Source organism: Microcebus murinus, chromosome 5 (genome assembly GCF_040939455.1).
Source record: "Microcebus murinus isolate Inina chromosome 5, M.murinus_Inina_mat1.0, whole genome shotgun sequence".
In the NCBI taxonomy this organism is placed as follows: Eukaryota; Metazoa; Chordata; class Mammalia; order Primates; family Cheirogaleidae; genus Microcebus; species Microcebus murinus.
Window position 1 is genome coordinate 109,527,345 of NC_134108.1, and position 23,388 is coordinate 109,550,732.

At 62.0% G+C, this 23,388-nt stretch overlaps 1 protein-coding gene across 3 annotated transcripts in view; it reads left to right on the top strand.

Moving 5' to 3' along the window:
- The window catches only part of GRM4 (glutamate metabotropic receptor 4), a 122,700-nt gene that overhangs the window by 53,695 nt on the left and 45,617 nt on the right, over positions 1-23,388 (top strand). For all 3 annotated transcript variants that reach the window (XM_076003424.1, XM_020286983.2, XM_076003425.1), the window contains one exon: positions 21,878-22,013. In XM_076003424.1, coding sequence (XP_075859539.1) covers positions 21,878-22,013 — 136 coding nt within the window. The remainder of the gene's footprint in view (positions 1-21,877; positions 22,014-23,388) is intronic.

The following is a 23,388-nucleotide window of genomic DNA, read 5'->3' on the forward strand; positions in this document are numbered from 1 at the left end:
CATTGGAGGGTTGCTACTCGGCGTCCCAGCCCTCTCTGGTCCCCGGCCAGTCCTGGGGAGTCCCAGGGAGCACTGGAAGACCCTAAGCAGGCTGCAGGCATGTCCAGGGACAGGGCTAGGGACAAAACCACAGGAGTCCAGGCCAGCCTGGTTCTTCCAGGACAGCTGGTATGGTGGTGAGAGGGCAGCAGGTGAGTTCGAGGTGGTCAGGGCAGGACACATGTGTGTGCACATGTGCGTGCGTGTGCGCATGTGGGTCTTCGGCAGCGCCAGGGCTGCAGCTGCCCCAGGGAAGGCAAGGAGGCTGCCCTTCCGTCTCCTGAGCGGCAGGAGCAGGCCAGGATTAGGCATGCAGAGCAGGTCTGGCCTGGGCTCTGGAGATCACGCGAGGGAGTCTCCTGAGGATGGGGAGAGACAGGCGGCGGCGAGGGGGCGGCACAAATGTGGGTGTAGATGTGGCAGTGCCCCCTGGCGCCTCTTGCCCCCATCCTGGCACTCCTAGGGTTTGGGATCTGGAGCATAACCTTTTATATCCCCTTAGCCTTTCAATACCTGTGGGGCGCTATTGTGAGCCTCAGTTTACCTGCACTAGTGCCCCCATCTCGCAGATGAGGAAAACCAAAGCTCGGGATGTTAGGGGCTTGGCTAAGGTCACATGAAAGTGTCGAGCGTCAGAGCCCAGGGCTCCTGCGTGAGCAGCTGGAGAGTGGGTGATATTAGCAGGTAGCAGTGGTGGAGCCCTCCTGTGGCCCGGGTCAATACCCATGACCTCATTTCGCTCTCATGACAGCTCCACTGTACACATGGCCAGACTGAGGCTCAGAGAGGTTAAGTAGCTCTCCTGAGGCCACACAGCTAGAAAGGAGCAGGGGCAGGATTTGACTCCCGCAGAGGGTAGCCCCAGCCACTGAGCGGCGCCTCCTCTAGTGCATGTGGCAGGAGGGTCCCTCCATGGGGTCACCCCAGGTGTGTCCAGCAGGCCTGGGCGCATCCAGGCCTGGGCCCCGAGGGTGGGAACAAGAGGGCCTCTCTGGGCGTGGCGGGAAGGAGTGTCGGGGCTCAGGCCGCTCCTGGGAGGACGTCACACCCCACGCAGGCAGGAGGTTCCGGAGCCTCTCCTCCTGGCCGGCCATCGTCGCGTCCCCATTGGTATTCCGGAGGCGCGGGCGAGTCGAGCTGTGGCTGCTCCGACCTCCAGCTGCCACTCCCAGGGCCGAGGAGCACCCGGCCTGCGTGCAGACGCCTCCGCGGGCACCGCGGCACCGCGCGGCCCGCCCGCCCGCCCGCCCGGGAGAGGCTGCGCGTGCAGCCGGCTGTGCAGCTCTCCAGGCACGGGCGCCCGCCCATGGAGGGGCTGCGGCACGCTGGCCAGGGCTCCCCCAGGATCCAGAGACCCTCAGGGTGGCACTCGGGGGCCCAGTGCCCTTTCTGCTGCCTCTCCCTCACTCCTGACCTCGCCGCCTCCCGCGCCTCTCCCTCTCTCTGCCCCACACCAGCCTCCTCGCTCCTCAAAGGCGCCAGGCACGAGCCCACCTCGGGGCTTCATGGCTGGCCTGCCTGTGGGGAAGCTCTTTCCCCGCCCGTCCACGCGGCCCGCGTCTTCCGTGCGTGCAGGTGTCTTTGCGGACCTTCCCTCTTCAGAGAGGCCTCCCTGGCCTCCCTGCTGGGAACAGCCCCTCTCCCGGGAAGCTCCGCGTTCCTGGGACCCGGCTCTGCTTTCCTTTATATTACCAGACCAGAACGTTTTTATTTGCTTATGGCCCACGAGGGCAGAGACTTTGCCTGTCTTGTGCCCTGCTGCATCTCCAGCAGCTGGCGCAGCCCTGGCACCAGCAGCCGCTCAGCGGCTGTTCACGAATGTCACAAAGCCGGCCCAGCAACTCACTGCTTTAGCCCCTCTCCCGGCCTCTAGGGCGAGCCTGCTGCAGAGCTAGGCACTGAGGTTGGGTCGGGCTGCCTGGCCCCCCTGGCTGTTCCCATCCTCTACTGAGGACAGGAATCCTTTCCTGGAGGCAAAGGGACGTGGCGGGGTGGGGGGTGGTGGTGGTGGTGGTGTTGGTGGGGAACGCGGTTTGCTCCCCTCATTCCTCACTGCAGTCCTCCTGCCCCATGCTCCTTCCTGCAGCCTGAGCCCTGCAGGGCGGGAGTGCGAGAGGCTGGCCCTGCTGGCCAGCTTCCTGGATTTATGTCAGGGCCCTGCTCTCAGGCCCTCTCTGGGGCGTGGGCGGGACAGCACTCGGCCGGACCTGGCACCTGCTCTGCGCGCAGTAGGTGCTCTGTGGAGCTCGCCTGAGTAGCCAGATCAAGGGCTGCGATGAGGCACCCAGCGAGGCTCCTGGCTGCAGCCCCTCGGGCTTGGGGAGGGGAGGAGGTGTGCGGGCGGGGGAACAGCGTGAGCTGTTGGATGCAGGATGGACGAGGCAGATGGCACCCAGGGAGGGGCCTGGCCTGGTGCTGGTGGCTATGGGGCTGAGGAAAGTTTCTTTTAGGCCAAACCCTGTATTTTAAAAAAATGTTGGCATCTGGGGCTGTGCGTGCTTGGCTGAGGGAGTACATGGGTGCACGCCATCTCCACCTGCTGCGCCCCGCCGCTCAGGCCCCGTGGGGCCCTCACACCCGTCAAGGCCCAGCGCTAAGCCCCTTCTCTCTGCGGGGCCTCCCCCCTCGGCCCTCCCCCTTGGTGGAGCAGGCAGGGTGGGGGGCGTCTTCCCCCGGGAAGCTCGGTCACATGGGCTCCCATGCAGCGGAAGCTTCCCTCTGTCCCTCGCCCTGACTCGGGGGAGGGACGGCCCCGCTCAGCTCTGCCCCCACCCTCTTGCCCATGGCAGGGCCTCAGTAGATGTTTGGCGACTGCGTAGACAGACGAGCACCCTGCCGCCCCGGGCATGTCGCTGTCCTTCTGGGACTGCCTTCTCGCATCTGCAGGAGGGCAGTTTGCCTCCGAGGTCGGGCCGTGTGGATGGCTGTGTGGCCATTCACTCCAGCCTCACTGCATACGAGCAAGGCGTGTTCCCCACGAACCTGGCACCCTGAGGACACCCTCAGACGTTTGCTGCAAGCCACTATTTCACGCGTGTCTCCGAGAGTGCTGGAAAGGCAGACCTCCCAGGAGGCCCACAGGAGCAGAGGTCACATGGTGGTGCTCCAGGACTTTGTGTTTTTGTCAGGAATGATGGGGCCCTGTGCGTGGTGGCACAGCCAGTCAGATGATTGACATGAGCCGAGGGGAGAGGGACAGGCAGGGGAGAGGGACAGGCAGGGGAGAGGGACAGGCAGGGGAGAGGGACAGGCAGGGGAGAGGGACAGGCAGGAAGGGGCACTGCCGCTGCCTTTAGCTTGGTATATCTGGGTGTTGGTGGCTTTTAGCAGCTTCTGAGGGAGATCTCTGTGCTCTTCCACTGGTACCTTCTGGGGTCGTGACCTGGGGACCCTGCAGCCTGAGTCCCAGAGTGCTCTGCCCCCTGGCCATTCCCCCAGGGGGAGGGGTGGGCCCTGCCACAACGCCAGTCACCCCCATTCTTGACCTGAAACCCATTGCTCTTCTGTTGCCCTTGTCTGCTGCTGGGTCACTCTGCCGCGGGTGGAGATCTAGTGGACCTGGCATGGCGCCCCCCCCCCCAAGCCACAAGGCCCAGCACGTGCCAGCTGGGCCTCCTCGCCAGGGCTTGGAGACTGACAAGGTTTTGGCATGAGTGTGGCTGCTTGTGGTTGCCAGGCCAGCCTCTGTCCCGCTGCGAGGTGACCCCTTGCTCGCCTGGCCGCCTGGGGGCTGCTCGGGCTCCTCTGCACTCTGGCCTGCACAAGGCCTGACACCTCTGGCGTTGTGCGTCCCCTGGCTTGGGTGCCATCAGGCCTGCTGCTTTTCTTTCAGTGCGGCCACCTTCCTGGCTCTCTGGGCCTGCCTCTGGTGCGCTCGCCCTGGCATACCGGGACGGGGACATGCTCCCGTCCACATTCACCTCTACGCTTGACAGGGGCGACAGGAGGGAGTTGTCAGATGCTGAGCCCTTTTGCTCCAAATTTGCAGCCTTTCCCTCTGGGATAGGAAGTGGTGTTTTCTTTCCCCAGACTCCTTTGTGGAACGTGTTTGAAGATTCCTCCTCCTCTGGGGTTTGAAAAAATTCCCTTTGCCACTTACAGCCCCTTTGTGGCTTTGCCCTTCTGTATCCTGACCTTCTACCAGCGACTCAGGACAGCGCAGTGGCTGAAAGGGCAGATGCTGGAGCAGATGGCCCGGGTTCACGTCCTGCCTTTGCTACTGTGACCTGCACCACCTTCAAAGGCACCGCGCCTCAGTTTCTGCCTCTGTAGAATGGGAATGTTAATAATGTAATACCTCCCTACAGGTTGCTGTGAGGCTGGATGAGTTCACGTGTGTAAAGTGCTTGCCAGGAGGGCCAGAGGGGCAGTAGTAGGGCATGTGGCGCTGGGCTGGGGGTTGGGGCAGAGTTCTTGTCCTGGCTCTGTCTCTGGGTGGCTATGTGACTCCGGGCCAGTAACTGTCCCTCTCTGGACCTCAACCTTATCTGCAATGTGCAAGTAATGCACCAGGGCGTAGGTCCTCACACTCCTCGCTGACCTCTCTTGGCTCTTCTGGGACACCTTGCCACGCGGAAGTGGGGTCCCATGCTGGCCTCTGGCTTCCGCATGTCTGCTGTCCCGGGCCCAGAGCTGAGCCCGCCACAGCCACTTCCACAGCGATCGCTTCCTCAGCTCCTTCGTGCTCCTTGGGTTCTTTACCTCTGACGTTTTGATAACTCTCTGAGCCTGCTGTGAACCTCATTTTCTTCAATTCCCTTTCTTGCCGCTGCTCCTTTCTCCTCCCCTGTACGGAGCCTCTCCACTCGGAGCAGCCTGGGCTCTGTGCTGGGTCCACGTGGGACAGGGAACCCGTCCGCCTTCCTCCCGGGGCTGAGGGCGAGGGGCGGAGCTGCTCCCAGCTGGTGTTTGGGCCTTGGCCTCCGGGGAACAGTTTGCTCACTGCTGCTGCAGCCCGCTTTCCTGGGGGGCAGGGTCCCCGGCACCCCAAGCCTGCACCCTGAGCCCCATTTTCTGCCTGCTGAGTGGCTCTGGAGGGAACCACGCGTGAACTCACTGTGTCTGTCCTTGTTTTACCTTCTCCACCTGGGGCTTCCTGCTGGGGCCATCACGGGGCCACTGAGTGCCTGGGGCGGGCGGGGTCCAGCAGCCTGTTTCCCCATCTCAGCCCCATCCCTCTCCACTGCGTGACCTTCCAGAGTCACTTCCCTCCTCTGATCCTAAGTTTCTCATCTGTAGGACCAGCAAGGGCTGCGTGCTTTTGTCCACAGGTGCACGTACGTGGTCACACAGGGAGCATGCAGCCTTTCTGCCTCACCAGCCTGTGTCCGCCCGCCCAGTCCCTCCCCACAGCCCTGGAGCCCGGACAGACTGCCTGCTGCGCCAGCCCTTCAGCCAGCCCTGCTGGGCCTGCGTAAAAACCCCTGAGAGTCTCCTGTTTTGAGCGCACATTTCCAGGCAGTGTCTCATCAACCCTCGTCACTGAAGTTGCCAGGCCCTGGCCCCGGCCCTGGCCCAGCCCTGGGGATTGTGCCCACTTTACAGAGGAGGTGACTGCAGTCCCGGCTGCAAGGCTTGCCCGGGCCCTCACAGCTTGTTGGGGCAGAGCTGGGCTTTGTCCCCAGGTCTGTGTGACGCAAAACTGGCTCTTGCTCTGGAGCTTAGGGAGGAAGGTTGAGCCGTCTTTGTGACGGGGAGTCTGGTTCCCCTCGCCCCACCTTCCCAGGGAGCGCTGGGCGGGTCAGACGGACGAGGCCCCTCGGAGGCCAGCAGCTCTTCTGTGGACCAGGGAGGGCAGAGGCGGGAGGCTCCTGAGTGGGGCAGGGCCATCGAAGGGGCCCGAGATTCCCTGCCTGGTCCGTGGCCTGTAGGACCCTGGCATTGCGGGGAGTGTGTGTGAGAGAGAGAGAGAGGGAGAGAGGTGGGTCGGGAACCACCAGGTCACGTGTGACTCCCGCGTGAGCGCGTATGAGCCCGAGGGCCCTGTCTGAAAGTGGGTGGGGCCACACCCCCGGCACCCACTCCTTTGGCGCTGGCTCCCCTCACGATCCTGGGGTTTCAGGGGCCTCGAGGTCCGAGCTGGGCCTCCTGTTCCAACAGACCGGCCCCAGGGTGTGGCTGGGGAGGAGGGGAGCGGGGCATTTCTTTCTTCTGCCCTTCAGCACTTTCATGCCTGGTAATGCATTCATCTGCTGAATGAATATTTATTGAGCACCAAGTGTGTGTCCGGCATTGGACCAGGGCGCCGGGGACCCGCAGTGGCCTAAGCAGATGAAGAGCGCGTGCTGGCCGGGTGGAGCTCACACGGGGGGAGGGCCGGGGCCTCCAGATGACAAGCAGCACGTTACTGTGTCACATCGCTTCAGACAGAGCCGCAGGCCCCGTGATGAAGAACGAGCATGTGAGTGCGCAGACGGCAGGTGGGGAGACAGTTCGCTGCAAGGTTACCGCTGTTTGGCCCTCACCCTGCCCTTCCGCAGGGGTGACGTTCAGCAGAGCCCCTCCTGAGCGAGGCGTGGACTGAGTGGGGGTCTCTGGGAAGGTGCCCAGGCAGGGGGACCAGCAAGTGCAAAGCCCCAGAGGTGGCGCCTGCCTGGCCTTAGGGGAGTAGCCAGGAGGCAGGAGCAGAATGAGTGAGGTGGAGAGAAGTAAGAGAAGCGGGGGCAGGTCACCTGGGGCCTCGTGGGTCCCTGTGGGGACTCTGGCTTTTGCTCTGAGTGAGATGGGAGCCAGGAACTGTTGTGAGCAGAGGAGCATGTGAGTGGAGGTTACATTTAATGTGAGTATTAGGTTTAATAGTTGTGCCTATTGTATAGGGGATAGAGTGGGGCCTAGGACAGTGAGGAGGCTGCTGTAGTCCTGGAAAGAGGTGACAATGGTTTGTCCCAGGGGGTGGCGAGAAGGGACATCTTTGGGGTGTATCTGAAGCTTGAAGCTGGCACCCACAGGGCTTGCTCCGGTTGCATGTGGCCACAGGGTGAGGGATGTGGGTCTGCCCAGGCAAGGCCAGCACTCCTGGCTTCAGCACCATGGACAGTGGCACCAAGGCCAGACTTCCCAGGAAGCCCTGGTTGGCTCCAGCCCACCAAAGGGCCCCTTCTTGGGCCAGTCCTGTGGGGGCTGAGTGGAGCCTCATCTATAAAGGCAGGTTCTTTCTCCTCCATTTTGTCGCCAATTTCTTTTTTAGCTGGTTATGTTTATTTATGGGCATTTCTACTGTTTACTGTAACAATGACGGAAGCAGGTAAGGTAGCTGTCAGAAAGTCTAAGCAAGGGCTGGAGGGGCAAGGGGCTGCCTCCGAGACCTCAGACCCTGAGGGTAGGCACTTGGCCTCTTCCTGGTTGGGGCCGTCCCTCCCTCCCCTGTGGCTGTCCCCTCCTTTCTCCTGGCCTCCATGCTGCAAAATATCTGTGCCCCGTTTTGTGGTAGACAGAATGATCACATGGATATTCTATGCAAATGCTCCTTTTTAATGAGCCAGAAGGAAAGCTAATGACTCCTGCAGATGTCTTGGGGCCCCAGGGAGGCCTTGGGATGGGGGGAGCAGGACAAAGTGACAAGCTGAGTATGACATAGTGGGGGCTGTAGAGGGGAGGAGGAGGGGCAGCAGGGCCATGGCCATCTCCCAGAGCCTCTCTGCCACCCCTTTACAGACAGGAAACAGACTCCAAGAGCAGAGGCACCTTGCCAGGTCACCCCAGAAGGTGGGAAGCTGAGTGAGTGCGAGAAAGAAAGGTGGAGGCAGGGGGAGGATGGGGGGAGAAAGGGAAGGTGGAGGCAGCCTGGCCGAGACTGTGGCTGGTGGGACTCAGTTTCCTTATTTGTGAAATGGTCATAATACCCAAGACAGGGATTGACTGGGAAGAGCTAATGAGACAATGTGTGCAGAAGTCACTCAACTGTGGAGTCACTCAACTTGTGAGCATGAGGGCTGTGGAGCAATGGGGGGCATCGTGTGAGAGACAGAGAGGATGGGCAGGGGGGCGAGTGGAGGAAGACAGGAAGAGCAGAGGGACGGGAGCTAGAGATGCAGCCGGGACAATAGGCCAGCTCTTAACCAAGTCATCTGTTCATTTTTTCATTCCTGTTGTCTGCTTCACAGGTGGGTGTCAGCTCCATGGGGGCAGGAGTGTCCTGTTCATGGCTGTGTGCTCAGCGTGTAGGACAGCTTCTGGCACTGTGGGTGCTCAGTCATTGTTGCTGAATTGTGACTGCTCTGTGACTGGCAGTGTGTATTCTGGGTCCAGCAGTGGCCGCTCCCTGGAGTGAGAGGCTGGGAGGCACAGAGGCATCTAGTCCAGTAACTTCCATTCACTGTGCTAAGTGCAAGTGACTGAGACATTGGGATGGTTATGAACACCCAGGGGAGGAGGAGCCAGGGGACTCCCAGGAAGACTTCCTGGAGGAGCGGGCCTGAGCTGAATCCTTAAGAACATATGGGAATGACTTGAAGAAAAAAGTCTGGGAAGGTGCATTAGGCATCAAAGGCAGAGCGAACAGATGTGTGTTGGAAACTGCGGGTGCCGAGGCGGTGGGGACAGAGGGGAGGTGAGGGTGGGGAGCTGGAGGGGGTCTGTCCTGCAGGGCCTCAGGACAGGGCTGATGGGTTTGGACTTGGTCCCGGGGAGGAGAGAGCCACTGAGGGTGTGGGGCAGGGAAATGACAAGGTGGGACAGGAGTCTCGGTGGAGGAGCTGGGCTGGGCAGGCTGGGGTTTGCTGTGGTCAGCTGGCTGCTGCCTGGCAGGGCTGGCTGCCCCATGGGGACTGGGAGGGCCTGGGCAGCGTGTGTGTGAGTGACAGGCAGACCTTGGCCCCTCCCTGGGCCACTGGTTTAGATAAGAAGGGCCCTCTTAACTGTGGGGCAGAGCCACACAGCCCCTGGGGGCATTTAGAAAAATGTGGATCACTTTGGGTTATCACAGGGATTCCCCAGGTCCCCAGGACATCCCTGTATTGCAAAATGGAACAGTCTCATACTGTGAAAAGTTGTCCCACCCCAAATGCCTGTTGAGAAAAACCTGCAAATGCTACCAGCCCCTCCCCCAGCATGCAGGAAGAACGTGCCCCCTTGCCCTTGCTCCCCAAGACCCCCTGACCGTACTTGAGGCTGGTTCCAGGATCCGGGCCTGGAGTCCCTTTTCCCTGCCTTCCTGGTCCCTGTCCCCCCACTGCCAGATCTGGCCAAGCACGGGCCCAGGCTTTGAGGCTCCAAGCCTTTTCCCAATGGTGGTGGGAGAGCCGGGGGCAGTTTTGGGGGTGAGGTGTGCGTTTCACCAGCTCAGGGCCTGTATCTGGGCCTCAGCCTCTGACAGTAGTCCATCAGCTCCTCCTAACCTGAGTCCCAGGCGTCCCAGCGTCCCAAGGAGGCCTGTCCTGGTGCCCTGGGCCGGGCCACTTCTGCTGCCGTCCCCACTTCAGGAGGGCGTTGCCCTCACCACCTTCCTCCACCAAGACCAGCAACAGACCGCTCACGTCCACCCTCACATCCTCCCTCCTGGGCGTGGTCTGCAGCCCCGTTTTCCGGCTGAGGAAACTGAGGCCTGGTGCAGTGGCCAGATCACCTGTTACAGGGATGCTAGGGCTTGCTTCAGGCCCCTGGTTCTCCTCATTTTCCACTCTTTTGCCCTCCAAAGGGCCTGTCTTAGAGGAGCCAGAGCCGCTGTCTGCTGGGCTCTTGGCCACTCCTCCCCCTGTGCTGGCCGGAGGAGGAGGGGCAGGGGCTAGCGTGGGACAGGGGTCCGGGAGGGGGAGGGGCAGGGGCTAGCGTGGGACAGGGGTCCGGGAGGAGGAGGGGCAGGGGCTAGCGTGGGACAGGGGTCCGGGAGGAGGAGGGGCAGGGGCTAGCGAGGGACAGGGGTCCGGGAGGAGGAGGGGCAGGGGCTAGCGTGGGACAGGGGTCCGGGAAGGGGAGGGGCAGGGGCTAGCGTGGGACAGGGGTCCGGGAGGAGGAGGGGCAGGGGCTAGCGTGGGACAGGGGTCCGGGAGGGGGAGGGGCAGGGGCTAGCATGGGACAGGGGTCCGGGAGGAGGAGGGGCAGGGGATAGTGTGGGACAGGGGTCCGGGAGGACTCCATTACCCAGTGCCTGACGTGGCAGGCTGGGGGACGGAGCCTGCCGCCAGCGGGTGACATGCTCGGCCTGCCTGGGCAATTACATCTCAACACTGCATTTTGCTTGTCAGTTTCCACTTCCTGGGAATGTGGGCTCCTAAATATTTCATCCGGCCTGCAGCCGTCTGTCCCTCTCTGGCCAAACCGCAGGCCCAGCTGCTGGCCCCGACTCCGGCCCCTCCCTGCCCCACAGTGCTTGGCTGTGCTGCGGAGGAGAGCTGGCCAGAGGTCATCTCCATGCCTGCACCCCCAGGTCTCTGCCGCCAGCCCAGCGCGGGCTCCGATGCCTGGGGTGTCTGGGGTGAAGGGGCCGGGAGACCACGCTCCTGGAAATTAGACGCGTACAAACAGCGTTGAGTGCGCCCGGCACTCTGCGGGACACTGGCGGGTCAGGAACCGGACAGACACAGTCTGCCCTTGCAGGCACTCCTGGGCTGACGGAGGACACCGGCAATGTTTCATGTAGCAAACACTACATGAGTGCTAATGTGCCAGGTGCTGTTCCACACGTGTAGTTACTCATTTATTCTTCACACACCATTGTGAGGAGACAAAGTCCAGAGATGTTAAGTAACTTGTCCAAAGTCACACAGCTAAGAAGTGGCAGAGCTGGGATTTGAGCCCAGGCAGCCTGGCCTAAGGCCTCGCCCTAGAGTATGCCAGTTGCACAAGTGACCACACACAGGGCAGAGGATGGCAGGCGCCAGTGGAGAGGCATGGAGGAGTGTGGTGAGCACCCACTGCCAGAAGGAGCTGGGGTATTTCTTGGGGGAAAAGGCAGAGTGATCGTGCCCCTAGGCTGGCGGGGGTTGGGCAGATGGAGAAGCAGGAAAGGCTTTTGGCAGAGGGACTAGCGCTGGCCGGAGGCTCGAGGGTGGGCAGTCTGGTTGAGCTGCAAAAAGAGGTCCTGCTGTGGTGAGGGGCTGTCATGAGGCTGCAGAAGGGACCAGAAAGCTGTTATGTGACCTCATGCCCCAGGGTGTCACTGGAGCTGGGGGCTGAGGACACGAGAGTTGGGGTCTTGTCCTGTGTCCTCAGCCACGTGCCACAGCGTCCCGGCCTTGCCCGTGGCCCGAGGCAGGGACAGAGCCGTGCCGCGCACTGCACGGTCCATGGGTTGGACCAGGGCGACCTCGGCAGAGGACCCTGACCCCCACCCCGCAGCCCGGGGTCTGGTGCAGCTGGCCTGACCGGCTGTGGGAGCCCCGGGCAGCCCCTCCCTTCTCTGAGCTGAACCCGAGGAGGGGTGGGCTCCCCATCAGGGAGTGCGCGGCTCCGGTGGGGCGGGGAGTAGGGCCTGAGAGCAGGCTGCCCCCTCAGGCCCCTCTTGCCCCTCCTGCCTCCAAACGCCCTCACTTCCCTTTTCCATTATGCTTTCCGCCTTTCTCGCTTCAGAGGTGTTTTGCCTAAATGGGTTTGTGTTAAGATACTAAGTCGATCACTCAGCAGATTTCCCTCTGCTCACTCCTCGCGCCATGAGTAATGCAGCTCCCAGCGCCGGCGCCTCCTGGCCAGCGACAGGGCTCCGCTCTGAGGCGTTGAGCCTGCTGGCTGGCTTGGCTGGGCCCCAGGGTGCCCCGGAGGCCGGGCCTGTCCACAGGTGATCCGCTCTAACCCTGCGGCAGCCGGGGCGGGGGCAGGTCAGTTCCGAGGGCAGGGCCAGAGGCGGGGCAGCTGGCTTTTGTCACGGAGCAGAGGCGAGTGCGTGGGACACAGGCTCTGTGCCACGCAGCTCTCTGACGCTGGCGCCCGCCTCTGCCCCACCGGCTGCCCTGCACCCCTGGCGGCAGGGGACGGGTTTCAGAGGAGGGATGAGGGCTTTGCCCAACGCGGGCCCCTGAGGCTGCCCCGTGACAGTCAGGCCCCGCCCAGCCAGCAGCCTCCCGGCCAGGCCCGCCCGCCGCGGCGCCAGTGGTGGTCACGGTGCTGAGGGCCGGGCTCCGCAGGTCCTGTGGTGCGGGGGCCTCTGGGCTTCCTGCGACCGGATTTGAGGTGCCCTGGGGCAGATGGGGCACGTCTGGGCAGACGGGAGGAAGACGGGTCTGAGGCCGCGCTGTGCACGCGTGGTGACTGCGTGAGCTCCGTGTGGCTGCGTGGCGGTGGCGAGCAGCGCCTCTCCGTACACTCCGCCTGCTCCTGCTGCGCGGTGGGCTACGCGTGGTCAGCAGGGCTGTCGCGTGTGGCCGGCAGGGGTTGCCTGTGTCTCTTTGTGTGGTGTGCATGTGTCTGGGGGTCATATATATGTCTGTGTGGTGCGTACGAGACTGTGGGGCACATGCGTGTGTGGTGTGTGACTGTGGGGTATGAGTGTGTGGTGTGTATGTGACTGGGGAGTCATGTGTGACTGTGTGTGATGCCTATGTGACTCGGGTCATATGTGTGTCTATGTGTGGTGTGTATGTGACTGTGGGGCACGTGTGTGTTAGTGGTGCAGATGTGACTGTGGGGCACATGTGTGTGTTAGTGGTGCGTATGTGCCTGTGGGGCACATGTGTGTCTGTGTGTGGTGCATATGTGACTGTGGGGCACATGTGTGTCTGTGTGTGTGATACGTGTGTGACTGTGGGGCACATGTGGCCGTGTGCTATGTATATCCGGGGAGCTGTCTGAGGTCACCACAGGGCAAATGTGTGTTGCATGCTGTCTGTGACTCGCGTGTCCCTGTGCCGGTTTGCAGCTGTGCGAGCGCGAGTGGAGGAGGTGTGTGCGTGTGGTGCGTGTGGTGCGTGTGGTGCGTTGGTGCGTGTGGTGAGGCTGTGTGGCGACTGTGAGGTTGTGGCTGTGGGAGGTGTGACTGTGTCAGTGTCTGCGTGTGGCCCCGTGCCCGCCGTGCGGCGGCTCGAGGTTCTCCCTGGCCTGGCGTGTAGGGCTGTGGGTGGCCGTGGGCTGCGTCTGGGCGAATGTTTGTGACCGTGAGACTGAGCTGTGGGGTTGTGTACTGTGTGACTATGTGAGGGCGTGTGTTGCCGTGTGTGTGCGTGTGTCTGGGCGGCGGTGGTGCTGAGAGTGCCCAGGAGAGACAGGCCGTGTGTGCCGCCTCGGTCTGTCCTGGCACCCCCGGGCCCCAGGGCTGTGGGCCCGACCGGCCTGTCCTGTCTGTCCTCCCGGCTCCTGCCCCGCCTGAGCAGCGCCACCCAGCAGGCTGGCCAGGCGTTGGCTCCAGGGACGGACACAAGTGCCACTGCGTTTGACGCTCACAGCGAGCCCATCAGGCGGAGTTCAGGTCCTTCCTCGTTTCACAGATGGGCACTGACACCCACAGAGGCTTAGTAACCCAACCACAGTCACACAGCCCGAGGGCTGGCTCAGGCTGGGCGGGCGGGGAGCTGAACGCCAGTGTGATAGCCATGCTTTGCACAAACCTAAGTCCAGCGGGGTGCGTCAGGGGTGTACCCTTCAGGCAGGACACTGGGTCACTGACCCCTCATTGCTCCTTCACCCTGGGACTTGAGCTGAACCGGAGCGGCGGGCCCACCTCCTCCCATGGGCTGGAGTTGCCGCAGTGGGAAGGGCAGTGTTCCACCTCGCCCTTCCCTGCGGGGCCAGCCGTGCTCAGGCGGGCCCTTGGGCCCCGGCCACCTTGCAGGGCGCGCTCACACTTCCCCGCACCCGTCTGCCGAGACTCAGGGCACGGAGGCGTGTCCAGGTGGAGAAAGGGAAGCCCCGACGGGAGGCAGGGCTGGGAGAGATGTCGGGTGCACGCGGCGCCCACTCCACGCGTGTGGCCCTCGCTCTCGTGCGCACCCTGGGAAGGCAGGCGCGGTGCTTGGACATCGCTGTGGCCCAGAGCCTAGCATGCGGACGCCAGTGCCTGCGCCTGTGCCGAGGGCGGTCAGGGGCAGTCACGGAGGAGGTGGGGGTTGAGCAGGCGCAGGGGCGCTTCTCAGCCGCGAGTGCCGGAGCCTCGCATCCTCCAGGGCGCTGCCCTGTGCCCGCCTAGCCGCTGCTGCCCGGCTGTCCCCTCGAACCCCTGTCGGCGGCGCCAGGTCACCCATTGCCCCGGCAAGTGCAGCCTGCGTCCTGGGCCCCGCGAGGCCCCAAGCCAGGGAAGGGCAGGGCTGGGGAGCCAGAGGGCCGCTGGCCAGCGAGGCGGGGTGCTACCGGCTGAGGAGCAGCGTGTGCAGAGCCTGCTGGGGACAGACAGGCAGAGGGGTGGACCCTGATAGGGACCGGGGTGAGGCTGGATGTTGCAGACCCGAGGAGGAGATGCAGGCCTGGAGTGCCACGCACACACTCGCGCACACACACAACGGGAGACCCCGAGGGTTGTGAGCAGGGAGCCGAGGGTCAGGTGGGTTGGAGACTGACCACCCGGGGAGTCAGGCCAGCAGCAGGAGCAGACGGGGATGGTGACAGGGACGTCCCAGACTTGTGCAGTCCCAGACCCAGCTGGAGCTGGCCCAGCCCTACCATCCGTGTCACCCACACCAGAGCTTGCCCTGGAGCAGCCGCAGGCAGAGGGGCCTTCACTCGGGGCCTGGGTGTCCTCCTTGCCTCAGAACCCTGCTCTGGCCGAGCGCCGCTGCCGGCAGCCACAGCTCCATTCATTTCCATTAAGGCTTTGCTCCCAGCTAAAAGCAAAAGTAGCACCTTATCAGTCACTGACCCCTCTGAGCAGCGGTTTCTGGTCAGCTGGTCAGTCCCTGACAGCTGGTGTGGGGAGGGCCTGGCTTTGGGGTAGGAGGGAAGGAGGGGACGGCGAGGGAGAGAGGACCTGTGTGTGTATGGTGTGTGCATGTGTCTATGTGTGCATGCATGAATGTGTATGCACGTGTGTATACATACATGTGTATATGTGTGCACGGACACATGAGTATGCATGTGCATGTGTGTATGTATGTGAACGTGTGTGCACATACACGTGTGTATGCATGTGCATGTGTGTATGTGTGCTGCGTGTGTGTGAGGCCATGATGGCCCAGCGGTAGCTTCCAGCCTCCCCTCACCCTTGTCTCTGCTGGGAGCCTAGGGCGCCTGGGGACCCCTCCCTGCCTGCCGGGTCCTGTAACTCCCACCCTCCATCCTGTTGCAATTTGCTGCCTTCACATTTTGCCGTAATGTAGATTTTTACACTTGATTTCCTAGGGTTTGTATTTTCATTGTTTTTCTCCCTTTTTAAATTTACAAAGATTGAAAAAGAAAAAAAGGAAAAGAGAAAGAGGAGAGGTCTCTGCTGGTCTCCGGACGGGCTGCTTGGGCTGAGAGAGGCCCCGCTCGCTGCGCCTTGCACTGGTGGCAGAGGCCCAGGCCGCAGGGCAGTTGCTCCGTGCGCTGGAGCCCAGTGTCCGGTGCTGCCTGGGCTGAGCGGGCAGCCTGGGCTTCGGAGTGCGATCCCAGGCCCTGGGTGCTGGAGCGAGAAGGGGAGGGCTGGGAGTCCCACCCCCTCACCGGCGCCCCATCCCCTCACCCACCCCCTCCCGCCGCCTGAGGGCTGGCAGCCTAGAGCCTTTCCTGGGGGTCCTGGCGGACTTGGCTGGGAGCTCAGGGGACCCTTGGCTGTCCCCCGCCATGGGCACAGCAGGCTCCCCCTGTGGGAGGCCGTTCCTTTCTGCCTGTCCCGACCAACTGCACAGTGGGCATGCCCCACGCAGGGGTGCCTTGAAGGCAGGGATGTGGAGCGGGATGGGAGGGAGCACGTACGTGGACAGGAGGACAGGAGAGCCCTGCCGCGGGGGATGGGGAGGGTCCCACCAGCCTCAGGCCGGAGGGGGAGTAAGCAGAGTGCAGGCGCCACAGTCATGTCCTGTAGCCTAGGTCCGCCGGGTGCACTGGGGACACCTCAGGGACAGGCAAGCCCAGGGAGTGCACGGGACATCCAGTTCATTCAGTAGCAAATCCCACGTCATTTGAAGGCGGATGTACTAGTTGCAAAGTGTTTTCAGTTCCTTGCGTCTCAGGTGAGGCAGCACCTCCTAGGGAAAGGTCAGACCTGGGAGGCCCAGCGGAGCCTCCCTGTGCAGGACGAATCTGGGTGGGGTGGGGGCAGCCCCCTCCCTCCCGCACGTCACGCGGCTGGTCTCCTCCTCCGTGCCCCTCCAGGATGTTCACTGTTTCCTCCCACCGATGTAAGCTGTGGGGCTGTGTCCCCCCAGACCGCATCCCAGCACCCAACACCGGCCCGCTCGTAAGAGACGCTCAGTAGACATTCGTGGACTCAACGAAGGGACAGCAGTGGCAGCATGTGGGCAAGGTGGCATGAGAGGGGCCCTGAAGATGTGCCTGCAGGTGCGTGATGAGTGCGGTCGCTGAACGAGCAACGTCTGGGAGCCGTGCAGCGGGGCCTGGCCGGGCCTCCTGCCTCCCCAGCTGGACTGGGAGCCCGGAAGGGCGGGACTCACTGTGGTTTCCTAAGCATCCACTCTGCCAGGAACCGAGCAGGGCGCTTTTCAGAAGAAAGAAAAAATGGATGAGTGGAGGCGCGGGCCTGACCCTGCGCTTGGGAGTGCGTCGCAGGCGGACACCTGGACAGCGCCGGGGGAGGTGCCGGCCGCGGATGGAAAGGGCGAGACACAAGAACAGCAGGACGCTGCTCAGTCTCCTGGTGGAGGCTCCCCGTGTCGTGCTCTGCTGGGGCGCCTGACGCCTGGGGAGGCTCACACGGGGGCGAGCCCGTCCTCGTCCTCACCCTCGGGGAAGACAGACGGGATTTCAGGACCCCTGGCTGGGAGGAGAGGGCGGCCCTGGGCTGGGGGAGGAAGGCGGCGCTGGAGCAGCTCCCGGCTGGCCGGCGGGAAGGGAGGCGCAGGCACACCCGCGTGCCCGTCAGGCCGAGCCTTGCCGCCACCCCTGTCTCCAAGGTTTGTCCAGCCTGGGCTGTGGGGCCCAGACCTGCCGAGTCGTTGCATGCTGCCACATTCGCTCGGCGCCGGTTATTTTTTAAAGAAATAAATGTTGTGGATTGAGGGAACGCTCCCTGGTGCCGTCCCCACTGCCATTCTCCTCCCGCGAGGGACCCATGATTCCGAAGAGTGAGTCTTTCCTGTCTTCGTTTGGCTACTCAGGAAACATTTCCGAGCACCTACTATGTGCCAAGAGCGTTCTAGGCGCCGAGAAGAACTCGATGAATACAATGGGCAAAATCTCCTGGCTTCATGCAGCGTTTACCCCGGTCAGTGTATATATCATGTGCATATATGCACGTCTGTACAAATAATGCCACGTGTGGTCTCTAAATTTTACACGAAGCGGACAGATCATACTGCAACTCGCTTTTGTCAGTCAATTTTGTTTTCAGGATTTGTCATGTTGACTCGAGAGCTGTTTTATTAATCTTAACTACATAATATCCCATTGGACGAATACACCACAGTGTATCCATTCTTCTGTTGTAAAACATTTAGTCTGTTTCCGCTTCTTGCAGTTTCAAACAGTGCTGCAGTGGGCGCCGTTGTGTGGGCCGCCTGTGCCCAGGCGCAGCTCGCTGGGGGGAGCGGGGAAGCGGGAGTGCTGGCTCCGGGACAGCTGCGCGGCCTCGCTGGACAGCGCCCTGCGCGTCTCCGTCTCCGGGTCTGACGGCGCCTCGCCAGCAGGTGTCCAGGTTTGCGGTAGCAGAGGCAACCCGGATGGAGGGGGCCGAAGACGAGGCAGCTTCGAGTCTGTGTGTGTGTGTGTGTGTGTGTGGTTTTCTTTGTTTTTTTTTGAGACAAGGTTCCCTTTTGTGGCCCCGGCTGGAGTGCAGTGGTGAAATCATAGCTCTCCGGAGCCTCAAACTCCTGGGCTCATGTGATCCTCCCACCTAAGCCGCCCAATGTGCTGGGATTATAGGTGTGCCCTCCCAAGCCCAGCTAATTTTAAAATTTTTCGTAGAGATAGGTTCTTGAACTCCTGGCCTCCAGCAATCCTCCCACCTCTGCCTCTCAAACTGGTGGGTTTGTAGGCATGAGCCACTGTGTCTGGCCAACAAGGCGGTTTTGGTGGGTGGGGCGCACAGGGAGGGGAAGGTGTGGAGCTGGGGCGGGCTGCGGGCCCCAGCGGGGTGGGCTGGGTGGGGTGTGAGAGCTGGGAGAGGTGGCGGTTCCCGGTTCCCGTGTTCTTGTAGGGAAGCAGTCGGGTGGCCTGGATTCTAAACCTCCCGGTGTGGTGGTGACAGCCTCGTCTGGAGGCGGGCTGTGCTGCCTGTGCCCCTGGGCGAGGAACTGCCCCCGGCCTCCGTCTCTTCACTCTCCGTGCAGCTGGGCCAGGAGGTGCCCAGGGTCTCTGTAGCGGTGACGTGCTCGGATGTTCTTGGCGAGAGGCTGTGGCTTCTCGTCCTGCCCAGCGAGCGGCGGCAGCAGCCGGCCGGGATGGCAGGGCTTGCAGCTGGCACCGGGCAGCTGGGTGTTCATCAGCGGCCTGGCTGGCTGGAGACTTGCCAAGGGGGACCCAGGAGCCTAGGGGGCCGTGGGGCACCCCAGATTTCTCCATGTGCGCCCCTATGGTGCTGTGCCTGGAGCCTGGGGCAGGGAGGGCTGCCCTGAGCTAGGGAGCGGCTTGTTCCCCAAGGGCTTTGTGGGCGTTAATTTGGCACACTTACTCTCGGTATGGACTCGTGGGTTCTTATCTTACTCAGTGAGAGGCTGGAGAAGCGTGGGTGTGGGGAGACTTGCCCCTCCCTGGTGGTGAGGTCTGAAGACTCAGGGAGTGTTAGCCCTGGTTCCTGTGGTGACGGCGTGGTGGCAGCAGGGACTGGCCACAGGGAAGGCCAGTGGGCTTTGTATATGACTCAGGGTCAGTAGCAGCACACGCTAGGGTGTGCAGAGGCGGGCTGTGGAGACTGTGTGCTTGCGTGCACAGTGCGAGCGTGCACGTTGTGACAGTGTGTACATGCAAGTGCACGCATGTGCACCAACACACCCAAACAACAGAGGCTGCAGAAGAGGCACTGGCGTTTGAAGCACTGCACTTTTAGTCTTGGCTAGGGTGTGGAGTGATTGTTCTGCAGCTGAAGGGCTGACAGGAAAGAGAACTTCCCAGGCCAGGAAGGGGCTGCAGGAGATGCGGCCTCTCTGCCTGGGGAAGTCTGGATACAGACCAGGATTGCAGTCCACCGACTGGCTGTGCGACCTTGGCCAGGCTATTTAGCACCTCCGAGGCTCAGTTTCCTCATCTGTGAGGTGGGAGTGCTGCCCGCTGCCCTCAGGGTGTGTGAAGACTCATGGAGACTGGGCCTCACCTGGGGCCAGGCATGCAACGGGTGCTCAGTACATGCTATCCCTCTCGGCCAACCAGTGCTGTCGGCTGAGGCAGGTGCCAGGAGAGCAGTCGAGGCAGAGGCTATGCCACTGCCAGGAGCGTCTGTCACTCCAGGAGAGCTCCTGGCAGTGAGCTAGCCTCTTGTTCCCTACTCCCCTGAGCAGCCATGCTGACAATTGGGCCACGAAGCAAAGGCACCGTGGGCTTGTTCCGTGAGGGCTTTGTGGGCATTAATGTGTCCTCATCCTGGGGACAGTGACACCAGTGGGCACTCCCCACGGGGCAGGCGCTGTGCCCAGACGTGCTCATGGCCCCTGAGCCCCCCTGACTCCACGACCCAATCCCTCCCCACACGACTGGCTGGAAGGTGGCTGTTGAGCCAGATGGCTGAGTGGAAACCCCAGTCTGCCCCTGATGATCTTCGTGGCCTTGGGGAAGCCACTTAACCTCTGTGCCTCAGTTTCCTCATCTCTAAATTGGAGATGTGGGGCTGGCACCGACCTCAGATGGGCGCAGCCACGTGAAATTTGCAGAATAGTGTTCAACATGCGCTGCACACTCCGACATGTTCCTCAGTATCCCCGGGCTCTGCACCCCCGCAGGCCCTCAGTCTTCCTGTCTCTTGTGGTTGCAAGAACGTCACACCATCCTCAGACCGCACGCGCGCCCCAGGTGCCTTGTGACTCACTCGCGTTCTTGCTGACTGAGCCTAACCCTCCTTCACCAGCACAGGGAAGCTTGCAGGCTGCACCAGGCAGGACCACCACACGGATCCTCGCCCAGAAATAGTGCTTAACCTAACAGTCTCTCCTGCTGGGGAGCACTTAGCGCCCATCCCCTGCCCCACCCCCATCCTGAGCCATGTGGCTCAGCCTCCCCTCCCCCTCCCCGTCCAGCCTCTTCCTCTTGTCCATCTGTCTCCCCAGATGGGGGGAGAAATGTTGCAATTGGCCCACTTCTAACTGGAAAGAAACCATATGGAGGGTTTCGCTGGGAGCCGAGCGCCTGCCCGGCCAGTGCTGTGGCTCTTGGTGACCCAGAACGGGAGGGGCCCCGGCCCTGCCACGCACCCTTGGTTCTTCTCTCCTTTGCCCATGAGCTCCTGGCAATCGTGTTCTTCTCTGGTGCTTGGGACTTCTTGGGTGTCTTAGGAGAGACCTGAGGGGCTGCGTGTGTGTGTGTTTGTGGCCTGTGGCCCCACACCTGGCAGGGCGCTGGCACAGAGCAGCCCGTCCTTCTAGTGGGCGCACCTGTTCTCCCCAGAATGCCCCACATGGCTGCTAGCGCCCTCTAAGGACTCAGCTCAGTGTCACCTTTGGGCAGCCTTCCCTGGTCGCCACTCCCTGCCCATGTGGTAGGGGCTGCCCTGTGTGTGGAGCTGGGTGCTGGCACTTGCTCCGCAGGGCTGGTGGTGGTGGTGTCCTCCCCGCACTGCGAGCCCTTGGCAGCCCAGGCCCTGCACAGAGTTGCCTGATGTACTAGGGCAGGTCTATGTAGAAGGCCCAGGTGGCCAGGTGGAGGCCCAGGGGTGGCATCTGGAGGCCCAGCCCAGGTGGTTGGCTCGAGGCATTGGCTGTACCCGGTTTTGAGGGGGACCCAGAGGAGGGTGGTGGTTGGATAGTGGGTCTGGCTTCATTAAGATTAATCCCTCAAGGTTTTCCATCAACTTAGCCCTGACTCTGCTACCAGGGACCTCAGGGGTCTTATTCTCTGGGGGTCCCCAGCTCCTGGCCCCCAGGAGGGCAGGAAACTGGGTGGCTTTGGGCAAGCCGCTTCTCTGAGCTCCAGGCTCCTCAGGTGTCAATGCAGTGGACGGTACAGGCAGTGGCCCACGAATGCTCCGCACCGGGAGGTCAGGTGGGACTTAAAGACGTGAAGGAGACCCGTCCCCTGCCAGCATCAGAGACACGTCTGAGGCCGGGGACCGGCTGGGTGAAGCACTGAGTGCTGCCGGGTGTCTGGTGGCCGGCAGCCAGACACACTGCTCTCACCAAGGGCGTGTGCATGAGCTGTGGGAGGTGTGGGGGCACTGATGGCCCAGGTGGGATCTCATTTTCGGATTTAATCCTCTGAGAATGTCATGAGGTGGTCACGATAAAAATAACCCACATTTGCGAAACACTGTGTACCAGATGTTATTGTATTTATATGCATTAGTTCATTTATTTAATGTTTTATAACAATCCTACAAAGTAGGTAGCATCTCCACTTTATAGGTGATGTATTTGTGGCACAGAGAGGCTCAGTAACCAGCCTGAGGTCACATAGCAGTGAGTGGCAGTGCTGAGGTTTGAACCCAGGAAATCTGGTTCCTAAGCATGATGCTATACTGCTTCTTGTCTCCTCTACCTGCTATATGGGGAAACCGAGGCACAGAGTACTTACGTGGCATGTGCAGAGTCCCCTGTTGGCAAGTGGAGTCAAGACTGGTGCTGCGGCCATGCTGACTGCACAGCCCGTATCTAGAGACTGGGAGCCCAGGGCTGGGAGTCAGGCTGGGGACCTTGCCCCCCCCCCCAGCCCTGTGCCCTGGAGCTAACTGGTGCCCCTCCTGCAGGGGGCGTGTGCATCGCCCAGTCAGTGAAGATACCACGGGAGCCCAAGACGGGTGAGTTCGACAAGATCATCCGTCGCCTCCTGGAGACCTCGAATGCCAGGGCGGTCATCATATTTGCCAATGAGGATGACATCAGGTGAGGGCAGGCGGCAGTGGGGCGGGACGGGGAGCCAGCAGGCGTGGGGAGAGCCACAGGTCCTGTCCTGCTGAGGACCCTCCTAGGCCAGCCCAAGCCCACCCTGGGATCCTGAGGGGTGGGGGAGGGTAAGTGTGAGCAGGGAGACCCCCAGGCTGGGGCACAGGCTGTTGCTAACAGGGCCAGGATGGCCAGCAAGGTGCGTTAGTGGAGGGGCTAAGGCTGTGGGCTTGGGGTCCGACCACCTAGGTTTTAATCCTGTTCTACCTACTAGCTGTGTGACCTCAGGTGAGTTTCTTAACCTGTCTGGACCTCTGTTGCTAAAAAAAAAAATGAACTAATGAAGCCTGCCCGACAGCGACAGCGTTGGAGAATTGAATGCAGGAATGTGCTTAAAGGGCTTAGAGTAGCCTCTGGCATGAAGTAGGTGTCCAGCAAATGTTGGCCGCAGTCCCTCCCTTTTATAGGTGAGCTTAGAGTACAGGGAATCGATCTCTGTGGTTCTAGTCCTGGCTTGGGGACACGCTTCCCCTTCCTGCGCCTCAGTCACCGCATCCGCAGAGTAGGAGCAGGCAGACTGGGTGCGGAGACCCTGGGCCAGCCCCTGGGACCTAGGTCACAAGCCACACACTTGGGAACCCTTAATAGAGGATCCCTGACTGCCCCTCCTAACCAGCTTCCCTTCCTCCTAGTTTTCCTTTGTTCCCACCTCCCTGAGATTGGGTGTCAGGGCCAAGATGGGTCAGGACTCAGAGATTTCCCAGTCTGAGGGGAGACATGGCCCCATCCTCAGGGAGTTCAGTCTGAGGGGGGACACGGCTCTGTCCTCAGGGAGCCCAGTCTGAGGGGAGACACGGCCCTGTCCTCAGGGAGCTCAGTCTGAGGGGAGACATGGCCTTGTCCTCAGGGAGCCCCAGTCTGAGGGGAGACAGGGCCCTGTCCTCAGGGAGCCCCAGTCTGAGGGGAGACAGGGCCCTGTCCTCAGGGAGCCCCAGTCTGAGGGAAGACACAGACCTGTCCTTGGGGAGCCCAGTCTGAGGGGAGACAGGGCCCTGTCCTCAGGGAGCCCCAGTCTGAGGGGAGACACAGACCTGTCCTCAGGGGGCCCAGTCTGAGGGGGGACATGGCCTGTCCTGGGGAGCCCCAGTCTGAGGGGAGACACGGCCCCATCCTTGGGGAGCCCAGTCTGAGGGGAGACATGGCCCTGTCCTCAGGGAACCCCAGTCTGAGGGGAGACATGGCCCCATCCTTGGGGAGCCCCAGTCTGAGGGGAGACACTGCCTGTCCTGGGGAGCCCCAGTCTGAGGGGAGACACGGCCCTGTCCTCGGGGAGCCCCAGTCTGAGGGGAGACATGGCCCTGTCCTCGGGGAGCCC